Source organism: Chiloscyllium punctatum, chromosome 32 (assembly GCF_047496795.1).
Source record: "Chiloscyllium punctatum isolate Juve2018m chromosome 32, sChiPun1.3, whole genome shotgun sequence".
In the NCBI taxonomy this organism is placed as follows: Eukaryota; Metazoa; Chordata; class Chondrichthyes; order Orectolobiformes; family Hemiscylliidae; genus Chiloscyllium; species Chiloscyllium punctatum.
Window position 1 is genome coordinate 34,807,534 of NC_092770.1, and position 13,684 is coordinate 34,821,217.

Sequence of the window (13,684 nt, forward strand, 5' to 3'; positions counted from 1 at the left end):
GTGGAATTTGAAATGGAAATATCTGGAATTAACAATCTGTGATGACCATAGAACCGTAGATAATTGTTAGAAAAACCCATCTGGCTCATTAATGTTTTTCAGGGAAGGAAATCTGCCATCCTCGCCTGGTCTAGCCTACCAGTGACTTGAGATCTGTAGCCATTGACATGTGGTTGGCGCTCAATTGCCTTCAGAAATGTCTGAGCAAGCTACTCAGTTGTATCAATCACTATGAAATCTCACAAAAGAAAAGAAATCAGATGGAGGCATTGCAATAGACAACCGCAGAATCAGTTCTCTTGACCTTGTGAAGTGCTCCTGAGTAACGTCTGGGGGCGAGTGCCAAAATTGGGAGAGCTGTCTCACAGACTAATCAAGCAACAGCCTGACATATTAACTGAATGATGTCTGACAACCATGTTTCTGACACCACTGTCACCGTGCCTGGATATCTCCTGACCTGCTGGCAAGACAGACCCAACAAAGGTGGCAGCACACTGGTATACAGTTGGGAGAGAGATGCTCTGGGAATCCTTAAGATTACCTCCAGACCCCATGAAGTCTCATAGTTAATCATGATCGTGTCCTAAAGGATGCAGCTGCACAACTGGGTTTGCGGCAGGTGGTGAGGAAACCAACCAGAGTGAAATACACACTCAATCTCATCCTAACAAATCTGCCTGCTGCAGATGCATTTGTCCAATAAAAGTATCAATAAGAGTGACCACCACACAAACCTTGCAGAGATCAACCCCTGCCTTCACACTGAATACTGGTCATTGTGTTGTGTTGGACGATCACGGTGCTGAATGGGTCAGACTTCAAACAGGCCGTAGGGAGGGCAATGGTCTAGTGTATTATTGCTTGGTTATTAATCCAGAAACTCAGCTTATGTTTCAGGAGCTAAGATTCAAATCTCGTCATGGCTGATGGTGGCATTTGAATTCACTAAAGACTCTTGGGTCTAATGACGACCGTAAAACTGTTGTCAATTGTCAGGAAAAAACCATGTGGTTGACTAGTGTCTTTGAGGGGAAGGAAACTACTATTCTGAACTGACCCCCATTCTTGACTCCTCAGATACTGAAGCAGTCAGTGTTCAAATGCAGCAAGATCTGGACAATATCCAGGCTTTGGCTGACAAGTGGCAAGTAACATTCTTTATTTTTAATCATTCATGGGATGAGGGCAACACTGGTTCGGCTAACATTTATTACCCATCCCTAATTGCCCAGAGGCCAGTTAAGAGTCAGCCACATTGCTGTGGGTCTGGAGTCACATCTGGGCCAAACCAGGTAAGGATGGTCTCCCCAAATTGCCATACGTGAATACCATACAATGATCATGTCTAAGAGACATTCAGTTATGTTACCATCACTGAATCCCTACTGTCAACATCCTTGGAGTTACGATGTCCTAGAAATTCAACTGGACTCGTCACATAAACACTGGCTGCAAGAGCAGGTTAGAGGCTAGGGATATTGCAGTGAGTAGCTCACCTCCTGATTCCCCAAAGCCTGTCCACCATCTACAAAGCACAAGTCAGGATTGTGATGGAATAGCCCCTCCGGCCTGGGTGAGTGCAGCCCCAACAACACTCCAGAAGCTTGACATTATACAGGACAAAGCAGGCCACTTGATTGGCACCACATTCACAAGCATTCATTCTTTCCACCACCGACACTCTGCAGTAGTATATACAAAATGCATTACAGAAATTCACCAAATTTCCTCAGACAGCACCTTCCAAACTTTGAACCACTTGCATCGAGAAGTACAAGGACAGGTATTTGGGAACACCATGACCTGCATGTTCCCCTCCTAGTCACTTAACATCGTGACTTGGAAATATATCGCCATTTCTTCACGATGTCTGGGTTAAAATCCTGGCATTTCCTCCTTAATGGCATTGAGTGTTAGTATAGCATGTGGACTGTGGTGGTTGAAGGTGGCAGCTTACCACTGTCTTCTCAAGGGCAACTAGGAATGCAAATATAATGCTGACCAGCCAGCAATATCCACGTCCCACGATTTTTAAAAAATGCCTTTTTAACAACGTTATTCACTTGTCCCGATATTTTAAAGGACTGGTGTGCATGTTCACCAAGACCGCACTGATTCACTCATCATCATTGTTGTGGTCCTGTTCGCCGAGCTGGGAATTTGTGTTACAGATGTTTCGTCTCCTGTCTATGTGACATCCTCAGTGCTTGGGAGCCTCCTGTGAAGCGCTTCTGTGTTGTTTCCTCTGGCATTTATAGTGGTTTGTCTCTGCCGCTTCCGGTTGTCAGTTCCAGCTGTCTGCTATAGTGGCCGGTATATTGGGTCCAGGTCGATGTGTTTGTTGATAGAATCTGTGGATGAGTGCCATGCCTCTAGGAATTCCCTGGCTGTTCTCTGTTTGGCTTGTCCTATAATAGTAGTGTTGTCCCAGTTGAACTCATGTTGCTTGTCAAATGCGTGTGTGGCTACTAAGGATCGTTGTTTCGTGGCTAGTTGGTGTTCGTGGATGCGGATCGTTAGCTGTCTTCCTGTTTGTCCTATGTAGTGTTTTGTGCAGTCCTTGCATGGGATTTTGTACACTACGTTGGTTTTGCTCATGCTGGGTATCGGATCCTTTGTCCTGGTGAGTTGTCTGAGAGTGGCTGTTGGTTTGTGTGCTGTTATGAGTCCAAGTGGTCGCAGTAGTCTGGCTGTCAGTTCAGAAATGTTCTTGCTGTATGGTAGTGTCCTTTGGGTTGTGGCATGTCCTCATTCCGTTGTCTTTCCCTTAGGCATTTGTTGATGAAATTGCGGGGGTATCCGTTTTTGGCTAATAGATTATAGAGGTGTTCTTCTTCCTCTTTTTGCAGTTTTGGTGTGCTGCAGTGTGTTGTCGCCCTTTTGAACAGTGTCCTGATGCAACTTCTTTTGTGTGTGTTGGGGTGGTTGCTTTTGGAGTTCAGGACTTGGTCTGTGTGTGTAGCTTTCCTGTATACCTTTGTGGTGAATTCTCCGTTCGGTGTTCTCTGTACCATCACGTCTAGGAATGGGAGTTGGTTGTCCTTTTCTTCCTCTCTAGTGAATCAGATTCCTGTGAGTGTGGCGTTGATGATCCGGTGTGTGTTCTCTATTTCTATGTTTTTAATGATTACAAAGGTGTCATCCACATATCTGACCCAGAGTTTGGGTTGAATTTGCGGTAAGACTGTTTGTTCTAACCTTTGCATTACCGTTTCTGCTATGAGTCCAGAGATGGGTGAGCCCATGGGTGTGCTGTTGATTTGTTCATATATTTGGTTGTTGAATGTGAAGTGTGTTGTGAGGCACAGGTCCAGTAGTTTGAGTATGCTGTCTTTGTTGATAGGTTCAACGTCCTGTTGTCTGTTCTGTCTGTCCAGCAGGTTGGCTATTGTTTCTCTGGCTAGGGTTTTGTCGATTAGAGGTGAACAGTGCAGTTACATCGAATGCGACCATAGTTTCTTCCTTGTCTATGTGTGTATTTCTGATGATGTCCAAGAATTCCTGTGTTGACTCTATAGAGTGTCTGGATCCGCTGATCAGGTGTTTCAGTTTCTGTTGTAGTTCTTTAGCCAGTTTGTGTGATGGTGTCCCTGGTAGCGATACGATGGGTCTGAGTGGGATGTTTGGTTTGTGCACTTTAGGTAGTCCATAGAATGTGGTGGTGTTGCTTTCAGGTTTCATTCTCTGTAGGTCAAACCTGGTTATCTGTCCATTTTTTTTTGTAGGTTCCTCAGTGTGTTGTTTACCCTATTGGTGAGCAGTGGGGTGGGGTCCAACACCCTCTTTTGGTAGGTGTTGGTATCTGCAAGTAGTTGTTGTGCTTTCTGGATGGAGTCTGCTTTGTTCAGGATGACCGTCATTCTGCCTTTGTCTGCTTGTAGTATGATTATGTTCTTATCGTTTCTTAGTGCTTCCCTCTCCTTGGTGTTGAGGTTATGTGTTTGTCTTTTCCTTGTTATCAGGGGGACGATACTTTGTCTCACTGTTTGTTGTGTCTCTTCTGTCAGTCCATTGTTCCTGAGTGTGCATTCTAGTGCTGCTAGGAAGTCTGCTGTCTTGGCATTCCTGTGGTTATAATTGAGTCCCTTGGCCAGTATTGTTCTTTCCGTGTCTGTGAGCTGTCTGTGGGAGAGGTTTCTAATCCAGGAGTGTGTTGTGGTGTCCTCTCTGTTGTGTGTTAGTTTGGCCATTTTTTCTTTTAGTGCCGTTTTTTTGCGCTATGTGATCCTGCTCTGTCCTGTGGTGACGGCCTGTTCTTTGGTCCGGGTCCATTCCTGATTGGTAGAATATACCGGCCACTGCAGCGGACAGCTGGAACTGACAACTGGAAGCGGCAGATTCAAACCACTATAAATGCCGGGGGAAAGATCACAGAAATGCTTCACAGGAGGCTCCCAAGCACTGAGGATGTCACCTAGACAGGGGACGAAACGTCTGCAACACAAATTCCCAGCTCGGTGAACAGAACCGCAACAACGAGCAACCGAGCTACAAATCTTCTCTCAAACTTTGAACTCATCATCATGTATTTCCTTGCTTCGTTTTATATATTTCCATTCTTCAATTCTGTTTGCCACTGATCAACCCATTTGATTAGCCCATCTATATCCTCCTGTAATCTAAACTTGTCCACCTCCTTACCACTCAACCAATTTTTTTTATCATCTGTGAACTTGCTTAGCAACCCTCCTAGATTAAAGTTTAAATTGTTTATTTAAACCACAAACTGCAAGAGCCTGAACACTGACCCCAATGGACTCTGCAGGATACGGACATCCAGCTGGGAAAATACCACTCAACCATCATCCTTTATCTTGTGCCACAAAACCAATTATGGACTCAACTTGCCAAATGTTCTTAGTTTCCATGAGCTCTTAGCCTTGCTATCAGTCTCCCACGAGGGACCTCAGCACAAACCTTGTTGAAGTCCAAATAGGTTACACCAAAAGCATTGCCCTTACCTACACACTTTGTCATCTGTGATAAAAGAAAATCTAACAGGTTGGTCAGACATGACCTCCCTTTAACAAAACCAACCTGCCCAGCTTAATGCAAATTATTGCAATCCCTCAGAATTGCTTCCAAAAGTTTCCCTACCACTAAGAAGAAACTGACTGGCCTGTAATTTCCTGCTTTATCCCTTGCTCCCTTCATGAATAATTTTACCATATTAGCTTCAGTCCTGTGGGACATGTCCTGTGATGAGGAAGGAATTGAAAGTTTTACAAGTAACCTTCCTATTTCCTCCATTGTCTCACTCCACAACATGATTACATTCCATGTGGCCCTGGAGATTGATATACTTTTAAGCTTGCCAGACCACTCAGAGCCTCCTCTCGGTCTATGCTAATTTCTTTAATTGTATCACAGACCTTCTCCTTAAATTCAGACCCATATCATCCCTCTGAATAGTGACCACTGAGAGATCGTATTCATTTACAGCCTGTCCTACATCCTCTGGCTCTATACACAAATTACTGCTATGGTCTTTAATGGGCCATACTTATTCCCTCATTATCCCCTCACCCTTAATGTATTTGTAAAGCAACTTTGGATTTTCCTTTCTTTTCCCTGCCAGTATCCTTTCCTATCCCCTTTTAGCTCCCCTAAACTGCTTTTTTCAAGTTCCTCCTTGCATGTTTTATATTTCTTTGTTTGAACCCACAGTATATGCTATAAGCCTCCCTCTATCTCTCAATCCAATGCTGTTTCTCCCTCAAACCAGTGTTCACAGGATTTGAAGGTCCCACTCTTAGGGCTTCTTGAATATATCCCACTGAGACAGATTTACCTGAAAATATGTGGTCCCATTCCACCTCTGGCCAAATCATGTTTACTGCCTTTGCTGTTTGAAGTCATGTATCTCTGGACATTGGAGTGCGTCTAGGAAAACTTAACAAATAGCAGAATTCACAACTGATCTTGGAGGAACCTGTGTGGGAGAGTTGACAGCACAGGAACAGCTAAGTGCATAGCTTTTCATGTGCAACCTTGCTGTAAGTCTATAGTAGTGAGTAGAGTAGCTTCTTTCTTGATTATTTGCTTTATTGAAATCTGTCTCTTGCTTAAATTTAAAAAATAAAAACTGAAAGTACTAAGTTAGCTTGAAGCACTTTTCTTAAGAGCAAAAAGACAGTGCTATTTTCTGGGTCTGTAGATTGTGAAGGAGCAAAGATGGCCTTTAGTAGAGTGATATGTTCTTGTTGGATGTGGGAGTTTAGGGAGAGATGATGTGTTGCTGAGGATTATGTCTGCAAGAAGTGTCTTTGGTTGTGAGTACTGTCAGATAAAATGGATCTGTTGGAGCGACAGTTCGAGGTAATGAGAAATTTACAAGAGCCGGGGATATGATAGATGGCAGTTATAACAAAGGAGAAAAGCTGCATATGCAGTCAGATAGATAGATGGGTTAACTCCAGGAAAGGTAGGAGAGATAGGCAGGTAGTGCAGGAGTCTTCTATGGCTATCCCTATTTTGAACAAGTATGCTGATTTGGAAAATGTAGGGGGAATGATGGACACTCGGGAATGTAGCATGAACAGCCAAGTTTCTGGTATAGAGACTGGTTCTAATGTAACGAGGTGTATGAAGGTTCCAAGCGATTGATTTGATAGGGGACTGTCTAGTCATAGACACAGACAGACGTTTTTGTGGCCAGCAAAAAAAAAAATCAGAATGGCATGTTGCCTCCCTGGTGCCAGGATCAAGGATATCTCAGAGAGGGTGCAGAATGTTCTCAAAGGGGAGAGGGACCACCAGGAGGTCTTTGTACACATTGGAACTAATAACATGGGAAGGAAAAAAGATGAGATTCTGAAGGGAGAACATAAAAAGTTAGATAGGAATTTAAAAAGGAAGTCCTCAAGGATAGTAACATCTCGATTACTCCTGGTATTACGAGCTATTTCGGGTAGGAACAGGAAGAGAGAGCAGATGACTGGCTGTGGAGCTAGTGCATGGGAGAGGGCTTCACAATTTTGGATCGTCTGGGGTAGAAGTGACCTGTACAAGAAGGATGGATTGCACCTGAATTGGAAGGGGACTAATATACTGGCAGGGAGATTCGCTAGAGCAGCTTGGGAGGATTTAAACAAGTAAGATGGTGAGTGTGGGTGTTTGGGTGGTACGCAGGGAGGTAGTGAAAAAAGTGATCAACCTGAGGCTGATACATTTGGGAAGAGGAGCTAGTCAAACAGTCAGGGCAGGCAGGGACAAAGCAGAGAACAATGTAGGACTGATAAATTAAACTGCATTTACTTCAATGCAAGAGGCTTAACAGAGAAGGCAGATGATCTCAGAGCATGGTCAGGAACATGGGACTGGGACATCATAGCAATTACAGAAGTGTGGCCCAGGGATGGGCAGGACTGGCAGCTTAATGTTCCAGGATACAAATGCAACAGGAAGAATAGAAAGGGGGCAAAAAAGGAGGGGGAGTGGCATTTTTGATAAGGGATAGCATTACGACTATTCTTAGGGAGAATATTCCTGGGAATGTATCCAGGGAGGTTATTTGGGTGGAACTGAGAAATAAGAAAGGGATGATCACCTTATTGGGATTATATTATAGACAGGTGCAAATTGAGAAACAAATTTGTAAGGAGACTTCAGTGATCTTCAAAAATAATAGGGGGTTTATGTTAGGGGATTTTAATTTTCCAAAGACTGGCATTGCCATCATGTTAAGGGTGTGGATGGAGAGGAATTGGTAATCTGTGTACAAGAAAAAATTCTGATTCAGTATACACTTAATGATAAGGTCCTGGGGAGTGTTGCTGAACAAACAGACCTTGGAGTGCAGGTTCATAGTTCCTTGAAAGTAGAGTCGCAGGTAGATAGGATAGTGAAGAAAGTGTTTGGTATGCTTGCCTTTATTGGTCAGAGCATTGAATATAGGAGTTGGGAAGTCATGTGGCTGTACAGGACATTGGTTCGTCCACTTTTGGAATATTGTGTGCAGTTCTGGTCTCCTTCCAATTGGAAGGATGTTGTGTAACTCGAAAGGGTTCAGAAAAGATTTACAAGGATGTTGCTAGGTTTGGAGGATTTGAGCTATAGGGAGAGTTTGAATAGGCTGGGGCTGTTTTCCCTGGAGCATCGGAGGCTGAGGGTGACATTATAGAAGTTTACAAAATCATGGATACGATAAATAGACAAAGTCTTTTCCTTGGAGTGGGGTCGTCCAGAACGAGAGGGCATAGGTTTAGGATGAGAGGAGAAAGATATAAAAGAAACCTAAGGGGCAACTTTTTCATGAAGAGGGTGGTACGTGGATGGAATGAGCTGCCAGAGGAAGTGGTGGAGGCTGGTACATTTGCAACATTTTAAAGGCATCAGGATGAGTATATGAATAGGAAGGGTTTAGAGGGATATGGGCCAAGTCCTGGCAAGTGGGACTAGATGAGGTGAGGATATCTGGTTGGCATGGACAAGTTGGACTGAAGGGTCTGTTTCCATGTTATACGTCTCAATGACTCTATGTCTTTATTCAAGAAAGAAAGGAAAGTGAAAGCTGCTAATTTCATAAGTGTTGAAAAAGAGTCCTGCAGATGCTGGAAACCTGAACAAAGTGTTGGAGAACCTCCGCAGACCTGGTAGCAGTTCATGTTTGAAGTCATCTTGGAAAGAGTCATATTGGACTTGAAATACTTAATTGAAAGGTTTTAAAGCTGCAACTTTAAGGCAGGTATTGCTGTTATCCTGGTGTCTGTTGAGTTTGATATGAAGAAAGTGAAGTTCAAAATATGTGATTGAATCACCAAAAGTCTGAGTGCAATCATGTGATGCTCATCATTATCAGAAAACGTGTAGCCATTATTCAAGTTGATGTATTTCCAGCCTATAGATACTTTCTGAATGAACCTGCTCAGAGATATTGTTGTACAACTGTGGAGCAGGTGGGACCCAAATGCAAGCCTTTTGACTCAGAAGCAGAGACACCACCACTTGTGCCTCAAGAACACCAGTTTCCACTCGCTCTAACCCTCACCATTTGATAAACACACTAGGTTCTGGAATGCCGTTTTTGATCCTGAGCCCAGCACAGAGATCAGAGCTTGAGCTTTTCGTCTCAATATTTTATATTGTCCACACAATGAAGGTGAGGAATTCTGCAAAGAATCGGGTGAACTGTGTAGCCACCTCCCTCCAAAATCCATTGCAAGTGTCTTCCATACCTTTGGGCAATGAGTATGTCATGTGATCTGTGGCAATCAGTAAAAAAAAGTTCAGGTCAAGTCTCCAAAACAAAAGTAGAGTTCTTTTTGCAACTTGTAATGTTCCTTCTGTCCCTATAGAGTCATAGTATCCTATAACACTGAAAAAGGCCCTTCAGCCCATTGGGTCTGCACCAGACAGAAACAAACACCGAACTGTTCAAATTCCATTTTCTCGCAATTGACTGACAGCTTTTTATGCCTTGACATCGCAAGAGTACACCAAAATACTTATATGTCAAGAGGCATAGTTTACAGACAATTATTAAGGGGGTTACAGCAGGACACTTGGAATGAAATCTTAGTGCAGTCATGACGAGTTAACATGATTTTGTTAAGACTATTCATATTTGACTAATTAATTGCAGTTATTTAATGAAGTAAAATGGATGAAGGAGAACTTATATATGTGCTGTACTTTGATGTTCAAAAGAGATTTGATGAGTCATAGAGTCAGAGACGTACAGCATGGAAACAAAATCTTCGGTCCAACCCGCCCATACCAACCAGATATCCCAACCCAATCTAATCCCACCTGCCAGCACCAGGCCCATATCCCTCCAAACCCTTCTATTCATATACCCATCCAAATGCCCCTTAAATGTTGCAATTGTACCAGCCTTCACCACTTCCTCTGGCAGCTCATCCCATACACGTACAACTCTCTGTGTGAAAAAGTTGCCCCTTAGATCTCTTTTATATTTTTTCCCTCTCACCCTAAACATATGCCCTCTAGTTCTGGACTCCCTGATCCCAGGGAAAAGACTTTGTCTATTTACCCTATCCATGCCCCTCATAATTTTACAACCTCTATAAGGTCACCCCTCAGCTTCTGACACTCCAGGGAAAACAACCCCAGCCTGTTCAGCCTCTCCCTGCAGCTCAAATCCTCCAACCCTGGCAACATCCTTGTAAATCTTTTCTGAACCCTTTCAAGTTTCGCAACATCTTTCTGATAGGAAGGAGACCAGAATTGCAAGCAATATTCCAACAGTGGCCTAACCAATGTCCTGTACAGCTGCAACATGACCTCCCAACTCCTGTACGCAATACTCTGACCAATAAAAGAAAGCATACCAAACGCCGCCTTCACTATCCTATCTACCTGCGACTCCACTTTCAAGGAGCTATGAACCTGCACTCCAAGGTCTCTTTGTTCAGCAACACTCCCTAGGACCTTACCATTAAATGTATATGTCCTGTTAAGATTTGCTTTCCTAAAATGCAGCACCTTGCATTTATCTGAATTAAACTCCATCTGCCACTTCTTAGCCCATTAACCCATCTGGTCAAGATCCTGTTGTAATCTGAGGTAACCCTCTTCACTGTCCACTCCACCTCCAATGAGGTTCAAAGTAAAACTCTTGATGTAGGTTATTACGTATTATCACGGTGGGGATTGGCTAACAGAAATAGTCTGTGGGATAAATGGGTCATGTGTTGATTGGCAAGCAGTAACCAGTAGAGTACCACAGGAATCATTGCTTGGGCGAAACTAATTTAAATTCTTTTCGATGGCTTAAATGAAGGGACAATTCTACAATTTAATAACAAGGAAAGTAAATCGTCAGAACAGTGAAGAGTATATAAAGGCATTTGGATGCATAACTAAGGAGGTAAATAAGTATAATATGGGAAAATGTGGACTCATGAGATACTTTGACAGGAGGAATAGAAAAGCAATAAATCATTTAAATTGGACAAGTTTGTAAAACTTGGCATTTAAGAGGGATTTCAGTGTTCTGGTACATGAATTGTAAAAAACATCAGGTTACACGTGCAGCAGGTGACGGCACGTGAGATGCTGATTTTTCTTGCAAGAGAAATGGAATGTAAAATTAGGGAAGTTTTGCTACTTTTACTAAGGGCATTGGTGAATTCAAATCTGATTGCTGTGTACAGTTTTAGTCTCTTTATTTGTACCTAAATAGATCAGTGAAGCCAAATGGTCTGTTGCTGTGTTGTGAATGCTGTGAAAATAGTTCAGGTGTGGACTTCTAAGAATGTAACAGTAGTCAGGCTCTGGATACAACGAGGAAGGACAAGGTGAAATGTGTATTAGGATTAAATAAGGTCAAACGTAGAAATCAGTCATGAACTAATATAATCGAATTATGAATTTGAACAGTGAATCAGGAGTGAAAACATCAAGACGTTTAAAAAAAGGGAATTTAAATACTTAAATAATTTCGAGGCTTGGATCACAAAAATGGAGAAGGTGGAAATATAAAGAGCAAATCTGGACAGGATGAATATGTGTAGGAGAAAGTGAGGACTGCAGATGCTGGAGATCAGAGCTGAAAAATGTGTTGCTGAAAAAGCGCAGCAGGTCAGACAGCATCCAAGGAGCAGGAGAATCGATGTTTCGGGCAGAAGCCCTTCTTCAGGAATGAGGAGGGTGTGCCAAGCAGGCTAAGATAAAAGGTAGGGAGGAAGAATTTGAGGGAGGGGCGTTGGGAATGCGATAGGTGGAAGGAGGTTAAGGTGAGGGTGATAGGCCGGAGAGGGGGTGAGGGCAGAGAGGTCGGGAAGAAGATTGCAGGTCAAGAAGGCGGTGCTGAGTCCGAAGGTTGGGACTGAGATAAGGTGGGGGGAGGGGAAATAGGAAAGCTGGAGAAATCTGCATTCATCCCTTGTGGTTGGAGGGTTCCTAGGCAGAAGATGAGGCGCTCTTCCTTCAGGCGTCATCTTGCTATGGTCTGGTGATGAAGGAGGCCAAGGACCTGCATGTCCTTGGCGGAGTGGGAGGGGAAGTTAAAGTGTTCGGCCACGGGGCGGTTGGGTTGGTTGGTGCGGGTGTCCCAGAGGTGTTCTCTGAAACGTTCCGCAACACCTGTGGGACACCCGCACCAACCAACCCAACCGCCCCATGGCTGAACACTTTCACTCCCCATCCCACTCCACCAAGGACATGCAGGTCCTTGGCCACCTCCATCGCCAGACCATGGCAAAACGATGTCTGAAGGAAGAGCGCCCCATCTTCCGCCTAGGAACCCTCCAAACACAAGGGATAAATGCAGATTTCTCCAGCTTTCTCATTTCCCCTCACCCCACCTTATATCAGTCCCAACCTTCGGACTCAGCACCGCCTTCTTGACCTGCAATCTTTTTCCCGACCTCTCTGCCCTCACTCCCTCTCCGGCCTATCACCCTCACCTTAACCTCCTTCCACATATTGCATTCTCAACGCCCCTCTCCCAAGTCCCTCCTCCCTACCTTTTATCTTAGCCTGTTTGGCACACCTTCCTCATTCCTGAAGAAGGGCTCATGCCCGAAACGTCAATTCTCCTCCTTGGATGCTGCCTGACCTGCTGCGATTTTCCAGCAACACATTTTTCAAGATGAATATGTGTGGTATTGAATCTTTGAAATAAACACAAGGGTCACTGGACTCCATGTTTATTGGCTTTCTGTACAGATGCAGCCAGACCAGCAGGGTTTCTCCAGCACATTATATCTTTGTTTCAAACCTCTAGCCAGTGAAATACTAATTATAGTTATTGCTGGAATCAAAAGATATAGTAGTGTGCTTGTGGCAAGTTGCCACACAGCATTGTGATAATCACAAGATTCGTTTTGTAATTTTGGTTGATAGATAAACCTTAGCCAAAGCACTGAGGAGAACTCTTCAGCCTTTGGAAATTGTGCAGACTTTATTCACCTTTATCTGAGGGGAGACAGAGCCTATGTGTCAGTCAAGAGTTGTCACCTCCAACAGTGCAGCATTCCTCAGGATTGCATAAGTGTCAACTTGAATGCCCCATTCTTGACTCTACGGTTGGGCTTGAATATGATGTTATAATGGTAACAGATTTGAAGAGGACTTGCTAATGAACACTTGAAAAAAAAATTCTGTGCCGACTCTCAACTTTGAAAAAATGACAGTAAAGTGAAGTGAAGAATGGGACTTTGCAGTATTGCAGTTTTGAATAACTATCAAGTTTCATGTTAATATATGGAAATGATAATTGGACATTTAATGAAGAGCATTTCAAATATAGTGGACATTTACATTTATAACTGGAGTAGTGATGTCTTAATGCATGTTACAATCTTGACTAAATAAAATCACTTTACTGGAAAAGATAGAAACGAATGTAAATGACCAAATTACCTTTTCTCACTACTTCCAATTTTATCCCCTTCTATCCTGAAGGCACCCAACGCATATTAGGAGACAGTTCCATGGATGCTGGGCATTCTACAGTTGTTCGCCCAAGTGGCCATTCATCATGTGTGAGCCTCGATGGTGAGTTTTGGTAGACTACGATCTTGGGTTGGGACTTCACAATTGAGCTTCATCCTGTTCTCATTTGGGAATTAAAAAAAGGGTCAAAATGCTCAAGTGAAAAGAGATGTGTGCAGACTGAATGAAGCAGTGTGACAGGTAGTAACCAAGATAAGGCAAGTCTTCACCATAACCTAGAGTGACTCCTTCAATATATGGAGGTGGAATATTTGGCTGA

The 13,684-nt window shown here is 43.4% G+C and overlaps 1 protein-coding gene across 5 annotated transcripts in view; it reads left to right on the forward strand.

Moving 5' to 3' along the window:
• Positions 1 to 13,684, forward strand: part of osbpl8 (oxysterol binding protein-like 8) — a 372,304-nt gene that overhangs the window by 27,059 nt on the left and 331,561 nt on the right. For 4 of the 5 annotated variants that reach the window (XM_072552065.1, XM_072552064.1, XM_072552067.1 and 1 more), the window contains one exon: positions 13,375 to 13,467. The exons of the other annotated variant lie outside the window; for it this stretch is intronic. In XM_072552065.1, the coding sequence (XP_072408166.1) occupies positions 13,404 to 13,467 (64 nt within the window). In that variant the 5' untranslated portion in view covers positions 13,375 to 13,403. The remainder of the gene's footprint in view (positions 1 to 13,374; positions 13,468 to 13,684) is intronic. 5 annotated transcript variants of the gene reach the window in all.